Below are 16955 nucleotides of genomic sequence, written 5' to 3'. Positions count from 1 at the left end.
CACCCCACGTACACACCTACCTTAAGCCACGACACACGTCAAAATGGTAATTACTGTCTCAACAGTGTTGTTCCGACTCTTGTGCTACGTGTTTGTTGCTCGTTTCCGTCGGCATTGTCATAGAAAATCACTGATAGCTTTTCTCATTTTCTATAATTACGCAATATTTCGAATCAATGGGAAATTTATGAATAAAAATTACTCGTTTAAAAAAAAATGTTTATTTGAAAACGAACAATTTGTGATATGGTTAACTGATATTTCGGTTATTACTACAAAATAAAAAGAACACCTGTTAACAAATACCGAAAATATTGTTTACTCAGAGGTTAAAATACCGGAATCGGTTTTAACTGAACGGATTTCCCATCCCTAATAAGTACTTATATTTTAGTCTTCTTCATCATTCGATTATCATTATGGACGGTTGAAACTCGACAGACACTCTTTTCTTCGCGTGCTATCGCTGTTGTTTAGAGGTGTGGAACTCGGTCAGTACACTGTGGGCTCACCTGCGTCTACGGTGTTGTAGTCGGAGTCGTTCTGGAAGTGGTAGGAGGCGCGGAAGCCCTGCCCGGGCCACCGGGAGCGCGCCACCAGCTCCACGAAGAGGCTGCGGCCTGTGGACAGCACCTCCAGCTGGGAGGCCTCGTCGCACAGCACCGCGATGGCCGCCGACAAGGGGCTCGGACCGTCAAACACCGACAGCCGGTCCTGGCTCTCCAGGCAGCTGGAACAACACGTACAGCACTCAGCACCGTGAAAGGGATGTAGCTCGCGGACAAAATAGATGTATGTATGTTTGGCAAACATGAGACATTAGGAAAACCATAGTTCATGATCTCGTTTCTTGGCCGCTCCGTGTGGTTGCCACAGCTGAGATAGGTATCACAGGCTTAAAATTTACAAAGAAAAAATTAGCAATATATAGGTAGCAATTTATTAATACCTTCCATTTAATTTTATTTTCCGTCTTGAGAAGGTAATGTGTTTATCAGAGTCTCATTATAGGTAGATCAGATAATACACGAACTAGAATCTTATGTTGATGTATACATCTACATCTACATCTGCATTTATACTCCGCAAGCCACCCAACGGTGTGTGGCGGGGGCACGTTGCGTGCCATTGTCAATATCTCCCTTTTCTGTTCCAGTCGCGTATGGTTCGCGGGAAGAACGACTGCCGGAAAGCCTCCGTGCGCGCTCGAATCTCTCTAATTTTACATTCGTGATCTCCTCGGGAGGTATAAGTAGAGGGGGAGCAATATATTCGATACCTCATCCATAGACGCACCCTCTCGAAACCTGGACAGCAAGCTACACCTCGATGCAGAGCGCCTCTCCTGCAGAACCTGCCACTTGAGTTTGCTTAACATCTCCGTAACGCTATCACGCTTACCAAATAACCCTGTGACGAAACGCGCCGCTCTTCTTTGGATCTTCTCTATCTCCTCCGTCAACGCGATCTGGTACGGATCCCACACTGATGAGCAATACTCACGTATAGGTCGAACGAGTGTTTTGTAAGCCACCTCCTTTGTTGATGGACTACATTTTTTAAGGACTCTCCCAATGAATCTCAACCTGGTACCCGCCTTACCAACAATTAATTTTATGTGATCATTCCACTTCAAATCGTTCCGCACATACTCCCAGATGTCTTACAGAAGTAACTGCTACCAGTGTTTGTTCCGCTATCACATAATCATACAATAAAGGATCCTTCTTTCTATGTATTCGCAATATATTACATTTGTCTATGTTAAGGGTCAGTTGCCCCTCCCTGCACCAAGTGCCTATCCGCTGCAGATCTTTCTGAATTTCGCTGCAATTTTCTAATGCTGCAACTTCTCTGTATACTCCAGCATCATCCGCGAAAAGCCACATGGAACTTCCGACACTATCTACTAGGTCATTTATATATATTGTGAAAAGCAATGGTCCCATAACACTCCTCTGTGGCACGCCAGAGGTTACTTTAACGTCTGTAGACGTCTCTCCATTGAGAACAACATGCTTTGTTCTGTTTGCTAAAAACTCTTCAATCCAGACACACGGCTGCTCTGATATTCTGTAGGCTCTTACTTTGTTTATCAGGCGACAGTGCGGAACTGTATCGAACGCCTTCCGGAAGTCAAGGAAAACAGCATCTACCTGAGAGCCTGTATCTAATATTTTCTGGGTCTCATGAACAAATAAAGCGAGTTGGGTCTCACACGATCGCTCTTTCCGGAATCCATGTTGAATTCCTACAGAGTAGATTCTGGGTTTCCAGAAACGACATGATACGCGAGCAAAAAACATTTTCTAAAATTCTACAACAGATCGATGTCAGAGATATAGGTCTATAGTTTTGCACATCTGCTCGACGACCCTTCTTGAAGACTGGGACTACCTGTGCTCTTTTCCGATCATTTTTAACCTTCAATTCCTCTAGAGACTTGCGGTACTCGGCTGTTAGAAGGGGGGGCAAGTTCTTTCGCGTACTCTGTGTAGAATCGAATTGGTATCCCGTCAGGTCCAGTGGACTTCCCTCTGTTGAGTGATTCCAGTTGCTTTTCTATTCCTTTTACACTTATTTCGATGTCAGCCATTCCTTCGTTTGTGCGAGGATTTAGAGAAGGAACTGCAGTGCGGTCTTCCACTGTGAAACAGATTTGGAAAAAGGTGTTTAGTATTTCAGCTTTACGCGTGTCAACCTCTGTTTCAATGCCATCATCATCCCGGAGTGTCTGGATATGCTGTTTCGGGCCACTTACTGATTTAACGTAAGACCAGAACTTCCTAGGATTTTCTGTCAAGTCGGTACATAGAATTTTACTTTCGAATTCACTGAACGCTTCACGCATAGCCGTCATTACGCTAACTTTGACATCGTTTAGGTTCTGTTTGTCTGAGAGGTTCTGGTTGCGTTTAGACTTGCAGTGAAGCTCTCTTTACTTTCGCAGTAGTTTCCTAACTTCGTTGTTGAACCACGCTGGGTTTTTCCCGTCCCTCACAGTTTTACTCGGCGCGTAACTGCCTAAAACGCATTTTACGATTGCCTCGAAATTTTTCCATAAACTCTCAACATTGTCAGTGTCGGAACAGAAATTTTCGTTTTGAACTGTTAGGTAGTCTGAAATCACTGATTCCCTGTTCTGCGCTTACAGAGTCAAAAAGTTTGGTATCCGCATATCATGGGTAGATATTTACATCTGGTGGTCCTTTATTATTCCTTGGCGTGGCTCTGAGCACTATAGGACTTAACATCTGAGGTCATCAGTCCCCTAGAACGTACAACTACTTAAACCTAACTAACCTAAGGACATCACACACATCCATGCCCGAGGCAGGATTCTTATTCCTTGGAATCCGATGAACTCCTTTCCTCTTCCCAATCCGCTCGATTTCATTTTCAGTGCACTCATAATTACATCACTCACCCGCATGTTCTCTGATTTTGTTGTCTGTTTAGCTGTGTTAGTCAGTATGAAAGTTACATATGGTGAACAGCTAGCTTGAAATACATACGGATGACTGAAAATAATCAGAGAATTTTAAATCCAGAAGTGCTTTCACAAGAACCAATGGACATACATAGGGCAGTGGAGAAATAAAGCCACAAATGATGCCTAATACAAATGAATGAAATAAATTCAGTAATATGCAATATTAAAAATTCATTTGCAAAAGCGTGTTTAGTTAATCGTACATACATGTCAAATAGCACAAACTGTTATGTCTGTGCATTACCATAACTCCTTAACAAGCGATTTAGTTAATATAATAGCAAAGAAGATGTGATCAACTTGCTATTTTCTTAGAGCCCTGTCGTCAGTGTGTAAGAGACAATGCCTTTTAGTTATGTAATATTCCTATATGCATTCGATCTTTAGCTAAAAAAAATTTTTTGAGGCCTTATACAGGGTGTTTATAAATGACTATCGGGGTTTTAACGCTTCATAATATTTATTACATTAAACTTACAGTTATAAATGATATGGCAAATGAAAGAGCAACTCAAACAGTTGTGTTGCACCAGTGTGCTTGCGCAGCGCGCAAAGATTCCGCCGGCGTCCGGTAGACAGTGGTAGAAGCGAAGATATCCAAGCGCAGGATAGGCCACAAGGGGCGCAATGACAGAAGCGCAGGATAGGCCACAAGGGGCGCAATGACAGGGCTTGCTTTGCATGGCCTCCACGTTCACCCGACCTAACGCCATGCGATTTTTTCCTTTGGGGCGTCATCAAGTATCGTGTGTATGTGCCTCCGCTACCAGCAGACCTCCCTGAATTAAGAAACCGGATCGAAGCAGCTGTTGCTACAAGCACGGAAGACACACTTATCAACTTTTAGGAAGAACTCGGCTGTAGGCTTGATGTGTGCCGTGTGACAAATGGTGCTCACATTGAACATTTATTAGGTTCTTGGTAAAACTGTCTGAGTTGCTCTTTTATTTGTCATATCATTTATAACTGTAAGTTTAATATAATAAATATTATAAAGCGTTAAAACCCTGATGTTCATTTATAAAGACCCTGTATACTTTTATATGAAACACCGACACAGACTGTAAACCATATGAAAGGGCCATTAAAATAAAACATTACCACACAAAAAAATGTGAAAGTCGCAGAAGGGGAGAATGGACAGAACTGAAACTTCACGGGTTGAGAAAGTATGTGACACTATTTCAATGATTATAACATCGAGTTAAATTTACTTAGGAATCGACAGTATGAGCACACCTATGAGTATGATGTTACAGCCACTCTGTGATCGATGCATGCACTTAATCGGGTGGCAAAGGAAAGCTGGTACATCAACTAAGCAATCTGACAACAACTACTGTATCTGGTCCTTCATATTATGGATACTGGCACCGGTATGGAGTTGACATTCGATATGGTCACACACATGCTCTATGAGCATAGTTCTGTGGATATTGTTAGCTACAGAAGTGCCTCAACATAATGAAGACAGTTCACAGAAACACGTGCCTGCATTAAAATACACTACTGGCCATCAAAATTGCTACACCAAGAAGAAATGCAGATGATGAACGGGTATTCATTGTACAAATATATTATACTAGAACTGACAAGTGATTACATTTTCACGTGATTTGGGTGCATAGATCCTGAGAAATCAGTACCCAGAACAACCACCTCTGGCCGTAATAACGGCCTTGATACGCCTGGGCATTGAGTCAAACAGAGCTTGGATGGCGTGTACAGGTACAGCAGCCCATGCAGCTTCAACACGATACCACAGTTCATCAAGAGTAGTGACTGGTGTATTGCTCGGCCACCATCGACCAGACGTTTTGAATTGGTGAGAGATCTGGAGAATGTGGTGGCCAGGGCAGCAGTCGAACATTTTCTGTATCAGGAAGGCCCGTATAGGGCCAGCAACATGCGGTCGTGCATTATCCAGCTGAAATGTAGGGTTCCGCAGGAATCGAATGAAGGGTAGAGCGACGGGTCGTAATACATCTGAAAAGTAACGTCCATTGTTCAAAGTCCCGTCAATGCGAGCAAGAGGTGACCGAGACGTTTAACCAATGGCACCCCATACCATCACGCCGGGTGGTACGCCAGTATGGCGATGATGAATACACGCTTCCAATGTGCGTTCACCACCATGTCACCAAACACGGATGCGACCATCATGATGCTGTAAACAGAACCTGGATTCATCCGAAAAAATAACGTTTTGCCATCCGTGCCCCCAGGTTCGTCGTTGAGTACACCATCGCAGGCGCTCCTGTCTGTGATGCAGCGTCAGGGGTAACCGCAGCTATAGTCTCCGAGGTGATAGTCCGTGCTGCTGCAAACGTCGTTAAACTGCTCGTGCAGATGGTTGTTGTCTTGTAAACGTCCCATCTGTTGACTCAGGGATTGAGACGTGTCTGCACGATCCGTTACAGCCATGCGGATTAGATGCCTGTCATCTCGACTGCTAGTGATACGAGGCTGTTGGGATCCAGCACGGCGTTTCGTATTACCCTTCTGAACCCACCGATTCGATATTCTGCTAACGATCATTGGATCTCGACCAACGCGGGCAGAAATGTCGCGATACGAGAAACCGCAATCGCGATAGGCTACAATCCGACCTTTATCAAAGTCGGAAACGTGATGGTACGCTTTTCTCCTCCTTACACGAGGCATCACAATAACGTTTCACGAGGCAACGCCGGTCAACAGCTGCTTGTGTATGAGAAATCGGTTGGAAACTTTCCTCATGTCAGCACGTTGTAGGTGTCGCCACCGGCGCCAACCTTGTGTGAATGCTCTGAAAAGCTAATCATTTGCATCTTCTTCCCGTCGGTTAAATTTCGTGTCCGTAGCACGTCATCTTCGTGGTGTAGCAATTTTAATGGCCAGTACTTTAGTACCGCGAAACCGTCGCGTGAGGGGTAACATCTGAGGGTGTAAAAGGTGCGTGACATTAGTTGTACCGTCAGAACTTTCCCAATCCTTAGCAACCGTCATACCCTATAGTTCCTCACACCATGGATCTAGGAGTAACACCTCTGTGCCTCTGAGAAACTTCGGAAAAATGGGTCGTCTTCTGAGGTCACTGACATAGTCGTTGACGATGGTCATGTGGGGGTAGTGTCCGCCCCGATAGCTGAAGCGTCAGCGTGACGGACTGCCGTCTTAAGGGGCCCGGGTTTGATTCCCGGCTGGGTCGGGGTTTTTCTCCGTTCAGGGACTGTTGTGTTGTCTTCATCATCATTCCATCCCCATCCGGCGTGAAGGTCCCCCAATGTGGCGTCGAATGTAATAAGACCTGTACCGAGGAGGCCGGACCTGCCCCGTAAGAGGCCTCCCGGCCAATGACGCCAAATGCTCATTTCCATTTCCATGTGGGGTAGTGCAGCTCTGAGATTCATTGCTGAACTTAATGCGACGCCGTTCACCAGCAGTCCATGCTTCCTGGTCATGGCACCACAGCCAATGAAGCCGTTTCTCTTTGTGCTGTAGATGGGAGCCTACGCATGTTGTGATAATTCTCTGTTGAGGCTGCTGCTAGTCTCCGACCAATGGTGTGAGATGACACAGAACGCTGTGGGGAGTCCAACCCATGTTTCGCCGATGTGAAGGGGTTACGATATAGCTTGGTGCACAATACTGTGATCCTAGTGTCTGTCAGACGTTGTTGGCCGGAAACTAGGCAAGTTTGGCTACACGTACGTTCCCACGCAGTCCAGCATTAGGTCACTGTGAGATACTGATTACCCCGCCCCCCTCCCCCCCTCAAATCTAATGCCAGTTAAACGCAGACTCACAATGAGGCCCTCTTCAAACTCTATTTGGTGATAATAAAGCTGTCCATACCATTATGCGGCATCTCCGCATCCTGTACAGTGTGAAACGTCCCCTTAGAAAAATTATGCAAGACTGTGCTTAGATTGACACACAATATTTTTTGCGCAACGCAGTCTGCTTTTCAATAATCCCTACAAAAGAATGGCCCTGACTAACATTAACCTATACCTTTCACAAATCACTTACCTCACAAAAATCTTCATTACTCGAACTACTGCAATACAGCGAGCGCCACTACTGCCAGCTAAATAAAAGATTCAAACTACGGAAGGCACTAACTACTGATAGGCATAGTTAGCAAATGAAAGATTTTAATATAGAACAAACAATGTATTTACCTTAATAGTGTTGAAAAATCATAATATACATAGCAGTTCATGACATCCAGTCTTACAAATTTCAAAACTCCGCTATTTCTCTCCCCACATCCACCACTGCTGGCGGCTCACCTCCTACTGCGCAACGCTACGCACTGTTCACAGCCAACTGCCCAACACTACAATGGCAGACAACAATGCAAACTAGCCACAGACTGCACACAGCACAGCCAGTGATTTTCATACAGAGCGCTACGTGGCGTTACCAATATAAAAACCTAAACAGCCTAGTTACAAGTGGTCACTCAACATCTGACACTGTTCACGCTCCTTGTATACCCTACGTGGCCTGGTAAAAAGACTAAACAAGAGCAATTCTAATGCAGTACTGTGGCCATTCTACCTGTTAAGCAGAATTGTAAATCTAATCATTCACATACTTGCCGATGGTGTACACATGTCTGTAGTTACATTGACATTCGACCGCCGCGAGGGATTTGCCGAGCGGTCTAAGGCGCTGCAGTCACGGACTGTGCGGCTGGTCCCGGCGGAGGTTCGACTCCTCCCTCGGGCATGTGTGTGTGTGTTTGTCCTTAGGATAATTTAGGTTAAGTAATGTGTAAGCTTCGGGACTGATGACGTTAGCAGTTAAGTCCCATAAGATTTCACACACATTTGAAGATTTGATATTCGACCATTACTGCTCCCCTTGTTTATAAGGTCGTGTAGTTAAAAGTAGTAACCGTGCTCCAAGCAACGATCTTAACAGCTGTGATTTCAAACTGCGCCATGTGAGTGCATTACCATTGTGTTGGGAATATCACGAGGAACACCAGGAGCCATAAAACAGACAGCAGCGTTCACAATCACTGAACAAGGGCCAAAATAAAATTACATTTTCGACAAGTATACAAATAAAAAACCCAAAGCACCATTTTCTACAGGGGATTAAATTTGTAGAATAAATTGCCAAAGGAGATTAAAGCAACAAGAATCTAAACATTTAAAAAGTTATTTAAATAATACCTCTCGAATAACTTGCACTAAAGAGTCAAGAATAATTTAACTAACTTATAGTAGGTAGTGGTAAAAATTAAAATCGTTTATTGACAAACAGCATTCATTCTATAGTAATCGGTAACAGTTCAGTGGATCTTACTGTAGGATACTATGTCCAGGCTCGATGATGGATAATTCTACACTCTTTCCATTTCTTTTAACGTCTCATTCAAAAATGGTTCAAATGGCTCTGAGCACTATGGGACTTAACATCTGTGGTCATCAGTCCCCTAGAACTTAGAACTACTTAAACCTAACTAACCTACGGACATCACACACATCCATGCCCGAGGCAGGATTCGAACCTGCGACCGTAGCAGTCGCGCGGCTCCTGACTGAGCGCCTAGAACCGCTAGACCACCGCGGCTGGCAACGTCTCATTCACTGTGACGACTCAGCGTTATCAGACGGCTCAAGAGGCAACACGAAGAATTCAATGCAACAATAGTGGAAGTATCGTCAAGGTCCTGATGCCAGCCAAAACTCACTCACTCTCACTCTCTCTCCCTCTGTGTGTATGTGGGTGTGTGGGTGTGTGTTTCGTGTAGTGTGTGTTTGTTGTGTGCACAGTGACTAGTAATGAGTGGTTTACAAATATGGATGAAACAAAACTGTACACATCAATCAAACTAACAAGACTAACAAAACTAACAAGACAACATGTTAATCTAGAAGGCAATGAAACAATATTGTTGTAACTGTGAATTGATCTTTTATAAAATTGTGTCCTTTGTCAATTAAGATAACTCGACTACTCTCATTTTGTAACTGATCTTTGGATGAATACACAACTGATTAAAGTGCAGTTACATGGTAAATGAAGTTGCACTGCGACTAAATAAATGTTCTTTTGCATCAGTAGTCAGTAAAGCCTGAGCTTTGTGTTGTTACATGTTGAGCATTATCTTCAACAGAATGTGAAACATGAGCAACTGCATTATCTCGAAAATAATTTATTGTCTGGTATAATCACAGCTATTTCAACAAAAGAATGACCGGTTTCCACCATCACCGTCCATCCTCTACAAGACAAGTAAGTTTAAAAATTTAAAGATAAGCAATGCCGATTATGTCAAGATAAAAATGCAGTAAACTATAGTTATGTTGTTATATAGACAGGTGCTGTAGTCTGCCACTGTGGGAGCCATATTACTTTTGTTTTTACGGGCTTCTCCATTCCACAGCAGTTGCCTTATGTTCCTGTTCGCCAGAATTCATTGCACTCCTCCTCTTTAGTCAGAGTCGATGTCGTTTGTTCCACCAGACTTTTAATTTATATAATATGTGTTCTTATACAGCAGATAAACATGTCTAGAAACGAAATGAACGCGATTTCAAGGACTTACTTGTATCAGTAAAAACGTGAATCTGAAGTGATGATTGAAAACGTACTTTGAGACCTTGCCTCGAACCAGGATTTCCTACTTTTCCAGTCATCAGAAGGAAACATCACCTATTTGACCTCACATTATAAGGTAAAAAAAAGCGCAGCTGCAAGATAACAGACGCAGCAATCGATCCCGCGCGAAAATTTTGGCCGTCATTCTGCTAACATACAGTTATGATCTTCTGAAAATATAGCTTTTAAACTCTGCACACTTTATTGTAACCCTTACTGCCCACTGCAGTAGTCTAAAGGCCGAGCGCAAAGTACTGTACAATGGAGTGACAACCAGAACTCTCCTATTCGCGGTATGTCGAAGATGGGGGAAGAGGAGGCGGGAGGCCAACACATCACTTGTTTTGATGTACTGTTCCAGGTCAAGTTATTTTACGGGAGAAATAAAAAGTAATATGCGCACGTAGTGTGTCCACCTCAGGCATATTTACATTAATATTATTTTAACAATATTCTCGTATTGATATTTGAAGCTATATGCACGCCTGAAAATGCAAAACCTAAACAACTGAGGAATACCCGCAGTTAAATCACGTTGAAGAACAGTAAATCTCGTACAAACGTACTTCACTTTAACAGTGTCAGCTTTAAAATCGAAAGAAAACAATACGCAACAGCGATGTTAATAATTACAGAGCGCTTCATTAACGAGACGCTAAATTGTTGCATTCATTTACACTGCATTTGTGAATCCAACATAATAAAACTCAAAGCAAAGAAATCTGTGGCACCAGCTACATATTAGAAACCGCGCACTTTGACACAATGAACAGAGTATGTGACCAATGTCAAAACAGTAATTCACAGAGCACATACCCACTTTACTCCACTGACATGTACTTGGCTCTCGCGCATTAGGCGGGATCGTAACTGTGTACTATCAGAATTATGGCCCAAAATTTTGCGCGGAATCAATTTCTGGAGCTGATTACAACTATACATTTTTATCCTTAAAATATGAGGTCAGGTTTGTGACGTTTTCTCGTCAGCCCTAATCCTGACAAGTCAACAGTGGTCTCTCCAGATGGACTAACATTTGTGAGCGACATTCATCAGTGTTAAAATTTTACACATGACGTGCGGGTAATTATAACTCGCTAGGAGTCTAACTTACTTACTGGCCATCTCTGCCTTTAGGAACTTACAAAGCTATTCCTCAAGTAAAGGTAGTCCAGCCTTTCGTAAATAAGATACCAGAGATTTTTTCTCCAAGCCTTTATGTTCACTAACTTGTTTTCACTTGTGAGCTTTGTAGATACAGCCCTAAGTCCCACGGGCATATTTAGTAAACGATACCTTGAAACTCAGGAAGTTGTTTCAGATGTTAATGTGTATGCATTACAATAGACAGATTGAAAACGTCTCGGGGAGCACGTCATACGACTACTACTGTCAGCAACAACTGATTTATCGTGATGATCTTACATTTCGATTTTGAGAAAGTGGAGCAACAATATTCTTTTTTTTTCTTTTTTACTGCAAAAGTTTCTATTGGCTGTGGCATCACCTAGTTGCTTCTAAATGATAAATACTTTTTACTCCTTTGTAGCCTTTCAACTAAGCTTTCTCAATTTTTTTTATGCTGGTGCACGGGCGAGTGGTCCTGAAATCGGTCACGTGGTAATTAAGGTATAACCCAAGTAACTGTAGAAGAAAATGTTTTACTTTCGCCAACTGTGTATCTGCAGACCGAAATCGACATTAATGGAAATGAAGAGAATTATGCACAACTGGACAACAAAATACATTTTATTGATGTTCGTCAGTGCCTGGTGACCTCTAAGAATGTTTGAAAACGTGTGGTAGCAGAGCCTTTGGTTTACTCTTATGTTATTAGTCTGTTTTCACACTTATCCGTGATAGTGGAGCGATTAGATAACTTACAAGTTGAAACTCTGAAAATTTATTTAAGAGTCTATTTTTCACATTCAGCGAGGAATTTAGATTTAAATGGCCCTCCGATGAACGATGTACACAGCGGTTCAAATGGTTCAATGGTTCTGAGCACTATGGGACTTAACTTCTGAGGTCATCAGTCCCCTAGAACTTAGAACTACTTAAACCTAACTAACCTAAGAACATCACACACATCCATGCCCGAGGCAGGATTCGAACCTGCGACCGTAGCGGTCGCGCGGTTCCAGACTGTAGCACCTAGAACCGCTCGGCCACCGCGGCCGGCGATGTACACAGCGGTCACAAACAGTCTAACAAGCTTGGGAGGGTGTTGCAGGATAGGCTGTGCTAAGACATAATTGTTAAGTAAGGAAATTCGAAACGTTGTGCGGTTCACGAGCTAATTAGCATCGACATTAACCAATAAAACCGCTGCACGCTAAAGTCAATCGGCCCGCCAGACATAATTACTGTTGATCGAACAGTCCACGGGCGTCTGCCAGTTCATAGCGTCCAACGGACACAATATTTCGACGATCAAACATGTCGCGTTTGCGTGACCGCCGACGCGCAGCCGCGGGCGCCGACCCGGACGCAGCGACTCTCTAAGGCCCTCAGGAGCTCAGTTCGTCATTGCACCTGACGATGGCGACTCGTTTGATCGTCAAAATATTGTGCGCTGGCAGTACACCCGTGTACTGGTAAGAAATAAGCCGGGGGAAACTGAAGAATTACAATGAGTATTAGTTGTTCTATGGCGTAGACGATAGCGCACAAGACTGCTCGAACATTGACTTGGGTTCGATCCTTACCACTGTCCCATTTTTGTGTCTCTCTCTTCTTCTGTTTTAGGAAACAAAACGAAAAGCACATTTGGTGATTGTGCCTCCGATGGGCCATTTCAATTTACGTGCGTAACGGCCTGACAAGCAAAGTTCAGTGCTAATTAACTCGGAAACCGCACAACATACTGAATTTTTCCTTAATAATTATTTGTCAGCACGGCCTACTCCGCAATGCAGGTGGACGTTCAGGCAGCGATAGGTGTAAGCACGCTGCTCCAGCTAGTATCGGTTGCTCTTACAAGGGGAGGCCACGATGTTTGGAACGCGGATTTACTGCAAACTTCGTACACTCGTAGTACTCCATGAGGACAACAAATTGTGTAAGCAGTAGCGCGTACTTCTCAAGCGCTATGGAGAATATAGCAAGATAATTTCGGTCGTCGAATATATATCTGTGCGTGGCCATTTTAACCATGAAGTGATACTGAAAATGTATGTTTGTCCGTGATTTGAGAAGTCCATTATACCTGGAAGGAGCCCGCAACGACTTGTTACCTCCAAGGTTTGACCGGCACAGACGGCTTTCGAAGGATGTACAACTAATCGACGTTTTCGACATTACGAGTACAAGTTGCAGGATGGTATTTTTCGTAAAAACATGGAAAACATAAACGGCACCAGCCGCATTGAATAAATGCTATGTTTCGGCATACTCAAGGTCTTTGGATGTTTTCCGTGGAAAAACAAACTTCGTTAACATTTTAAAAACCTCTCTTTCAGACGATACTTTGGAAGCAAACCATGCATAACGCAGTATTTCCTTAAAAATCGCCGGCTGGGGTGGCCGAGCGTTTCTAGGCGCTACAGTCTGGAAACGCGCGACCGCTACGGTCGCAGGTTCGAATCCTGCCTCGGGCATGGCTGTGTGTGATGTCCTTAGGTTAGTTAGGTTTAAGTAGTTCTAAGTTCTAGGGGACTGATGACCTCAGAAGTTAAGTCCCATAGTGCTCAGAGCCATTTTGAACCTTAAAAATCGGCGCTGATAATTAGTTATGCAGTATCGAGTGTATTCTAATAGCGTCTTCCGAGAAGCAATTTCTTGTTCTCTTTCGATTAAATACGAAAAGTTTTGAAGACACGGACAAGCATACATTTTCGGTATCACTTAGGCGTTTGGTCGTTTACTAGTCGATAGTTATGAATACTATATTATTTGTGGTAATAAAAAGTAGTAGACTGCCAAATAACATTGTAAATTTAATAAAAGTTCATCCGATTGCACGTATTTTCCCCATTATATCAATTGTAATATAAATAGTAAAGAAAATGACTGTGTTGAAAAAAAAAACAACAAAAAACTGACGAACGGAACTTGATCCAGCGATACAGCGGCTTGAACGCCAACACTTAAAAAAAAAAAAATTGTTCTGTATTGTTCGCTGAATTTGTTCAGGGCGGACGTCCGATGACACCCGTTCCGTTTGTTCGTTCATCCGTTCGCTCAGTTTTTTTTATTATAAAGGTAAGCCAAGGCACTGACCGAACACGCTTTTTTTTTTTTAATCTCATTTTCCTCTATATTGGTCGATGAATTTGTTTGTGGTGGACGTCCGATGACAGCTGTTCAGGTTCTTTGGTGATCCGTTCACTCAGTTTTTTATTACAGAGGGTAGCTAACTCTCTGACCGAGCACGTTGAGATGCCGTGCCGGCCTGCAGCCGCTTCGTGGTTAAAATGGCCACGCACAGATATATATTTGACGACCGCATTATCTTGCAATTTTCTCAGTAACGCTTGAGAAGTAGGCGCTACTGCTTACACATTCTGTTGTCCTCATGGAGTACTACGAGTGTACGAAGTTTACAGTAAATCCGCGTTCCAAACGTCGTGGCCTCCCCTTGTTAGTAAAAGTGTAGTAATTTTTATTTGTAAGAATGGAGCACCTCCACACCTGCACTATCATGGCGACCACAACAGAAAGTTTTACTGTGACCCCTGCAAACGGTCCGATGAAGAAAGAGAAAAGGAGGAAGAAACAAATCGATATTTTACGGACTGAACAGGGTAAGTGTCGATTTTGCAATGATTTCAAAATCGAATCAAATGTGCACAGTTACCAGTGTGACGTACACTCTGTGGCCGGGGTGCATACACGCATTCGGTTGAGAAAGGCATGATAAAGCCGCTGTATCTTTTCCTGAGGCAAACTGAGCTACATGATAATGGCACTGGGACAGTGTTGACATACGAGCTTGTCGCACACATATTCGATCGGGGACGGATCTGGGAATTTTACTGGTCACAGGAGTAATTAAAAATGACGTACGGTGTTCGCAGAGACATGTGCCGTGCGTCGACGAGTATTATACAGTTGAAAAATGGCACCACTCTCCCATTGCGTGATAGGTAACTCATAAGAACGCAGGATGTCGATGACTTACGACTGTGTCCACAGAGTTCTCTCAGGCAATGTCAGCCGTGACCCGAGATCAAATACCTTGGCTTCCTACACAGACACCAGGGATAACATTGCTGTGCCTCTCCAAAACGCTGGAAGAATGGTACCTCTCTCCAGGTTGCCATCCTACTCACCGACTATGGTAATTCCTTGTGCTGCAGAACCGCAGTTCGTCACCGGACACAAAGCGACGTCATTCATTTGCAGTCCATGCTTCCTGGACACAATGCTACCTTAAACCCAGTCGTTTGCGTCGTGGTGTTAACGGTAGGAGTCGCAGTACATAGGTCTTGGTGTTGCCCGTACGTCTGAGTAACAGCACTCACTAAAACGGGGACCACAAGGAGATAGTAGACAGAAACGTTTGAAGAAATAGTAGTCGAGAGCAGAGGAAAAAAATTACCATGGCAAACACCATAGGAAGAAAAGCTCTGCAACAGTCAGGACAGGTACTGAGCGCAGATAATGGACTCGCTTGCCACCTGCGACACATCGCAAGGGTAGGTTTATGTCAGTAGTGGATATATTACAGCTCAAGAGCAGTATCATTATCTCTCTTCATTACAAAGCTGTTGCCCAGAATCGATGCGGCAGCGCTCTGCACTGCCTTGGGCGCCCACTGCTGTGATCTGTCACCGTATCACTGGCACAGCAGCACGCCATCGGTTGGCTGCAGCTCCTCCTTCTGTGTCACTGGCATGGCTCAGCCTCGCCGTGGAGAGGCATTTCTGACAACTGCCGGAGGATGCTGCTTCAGATGTCGTCCTTCTCGACCCACTCCCTCTGCCAGATGTTGACCGCTCACGGTAGGCCGATTGTGGTGGCTAGCGTCTTCTCGGCCCGACTGGTTGGGCCGAAAAGATGAAGGCAGGCACCAACTGCTGGCTGGTGCTCTTCCCCTCGTTCCACGCCGTTGATGGGGCGGAGGTGGAGGCAGGATCTTCTGCTTCTGCACGCAGTTGCCGCAGCTGGCAGCAGGCCTCCCTGGTCTCTGCAGCTAAGATGGCTTGGAAACGAGCCGTCTCTGCCACCAGGACGGCTTTGAAGGCTGCAGTTGCATTGTGTACAGCAGTGACCACTATGGTGTGCATATCGTCATTTGTCTGCTGCATCATCTCAGGCGCAGCATTTTCGGTCTTTCTACTAGTGGCCGGTCCGCCTCCCTGCGTCCCTTCCCCCTTCTCACAGTGCTACTGTCAGGGCATCCAGCCTTTCGCAGATAGGTGTAACCGCCGCCGCATCTGGAACCGTCATCCTGCCGTTGCTCTGGCTGCGGCCTGAGAAAGTCAAGTAGCTTCGCCAGTTGGCAGCATGGGGCTCGCCACAGTGGGCACACATCGGAGTCTATTCTTTACCTGAGTTGCTGCACCTGCAACTTAGGGTACAGATAGACTCTTGCTAACCTGAGCACTTCACGCTACTCTTGGCTTAGCGGCAGTGTTTTGTCACATGTCCTTCGCCGTAGCACCAGAAGCATTAGGGTTTATGGACGAGGCCACTGGGTAGAACTTCCACCGTGACAGGGAAGCCTAGGAGCTTCCGGAGCTCGCAGATCTCGCGACTGGAGTTGCCGGCTCGTTTCACGGCGTCGATAAACCGCGGCGGCCCCTTTTTGCCGGTGTGGGTACGCACCCAGAGTGCTACATCTACGAGACCAGCACGTAACAGCCCATTCTGGACTGCCTTTTCGCCGCATATTTAAAGCCAACTTCCGGAGAGG

The 16955-nt window shown here is 44.5% G+C and overlaps 1 protein-coding gene across 1 annotated transcript in view; it reads right to left on the bottom strand.

Moving 5' to 3' along the window:
* LOC126235424 (uncharacterized) overlaps positions 1 to 15935 on the bottom strand; it is a 237201-nt gene extending 221266 nt beyond the window's left edge. The window contains exons 1-2 of the mRNA XM_049944148.1: positions 15880 to 15935; positions 513 to 730 (exon numbers count right to left, since the gene is read on the bottom strand). Of these exons, the coding sequence (XP_049800105.1) occupies positions 513 to 730; positions 15880 to 15935 (274 nt within the window). The remainder of the gene's footprint in view (positions 1 to 512; positions 731 to 15879) is intronic.
* Positions 15936 to 16955: the final 1020 nt, after the last annotated feature.

This window comes from Schistocerca nitens, chromosome 2, assembly GCF_023898315.1.
Source record: "Schistocerca nitens isolate TAMUIC-IGC-003100 chromosome 2, iqSchNite1.1, whole genome shotgun sequence".
Lineage (NCBI taxonomy): Eukaryota > Metazoa > Arthropoda > Insecta > Orthoptera > Acrididae > Schistocerca > Schistocerca nitens.
This window is presented reverse-complemented; position numbering and strand designations above follow the sequence as displayed.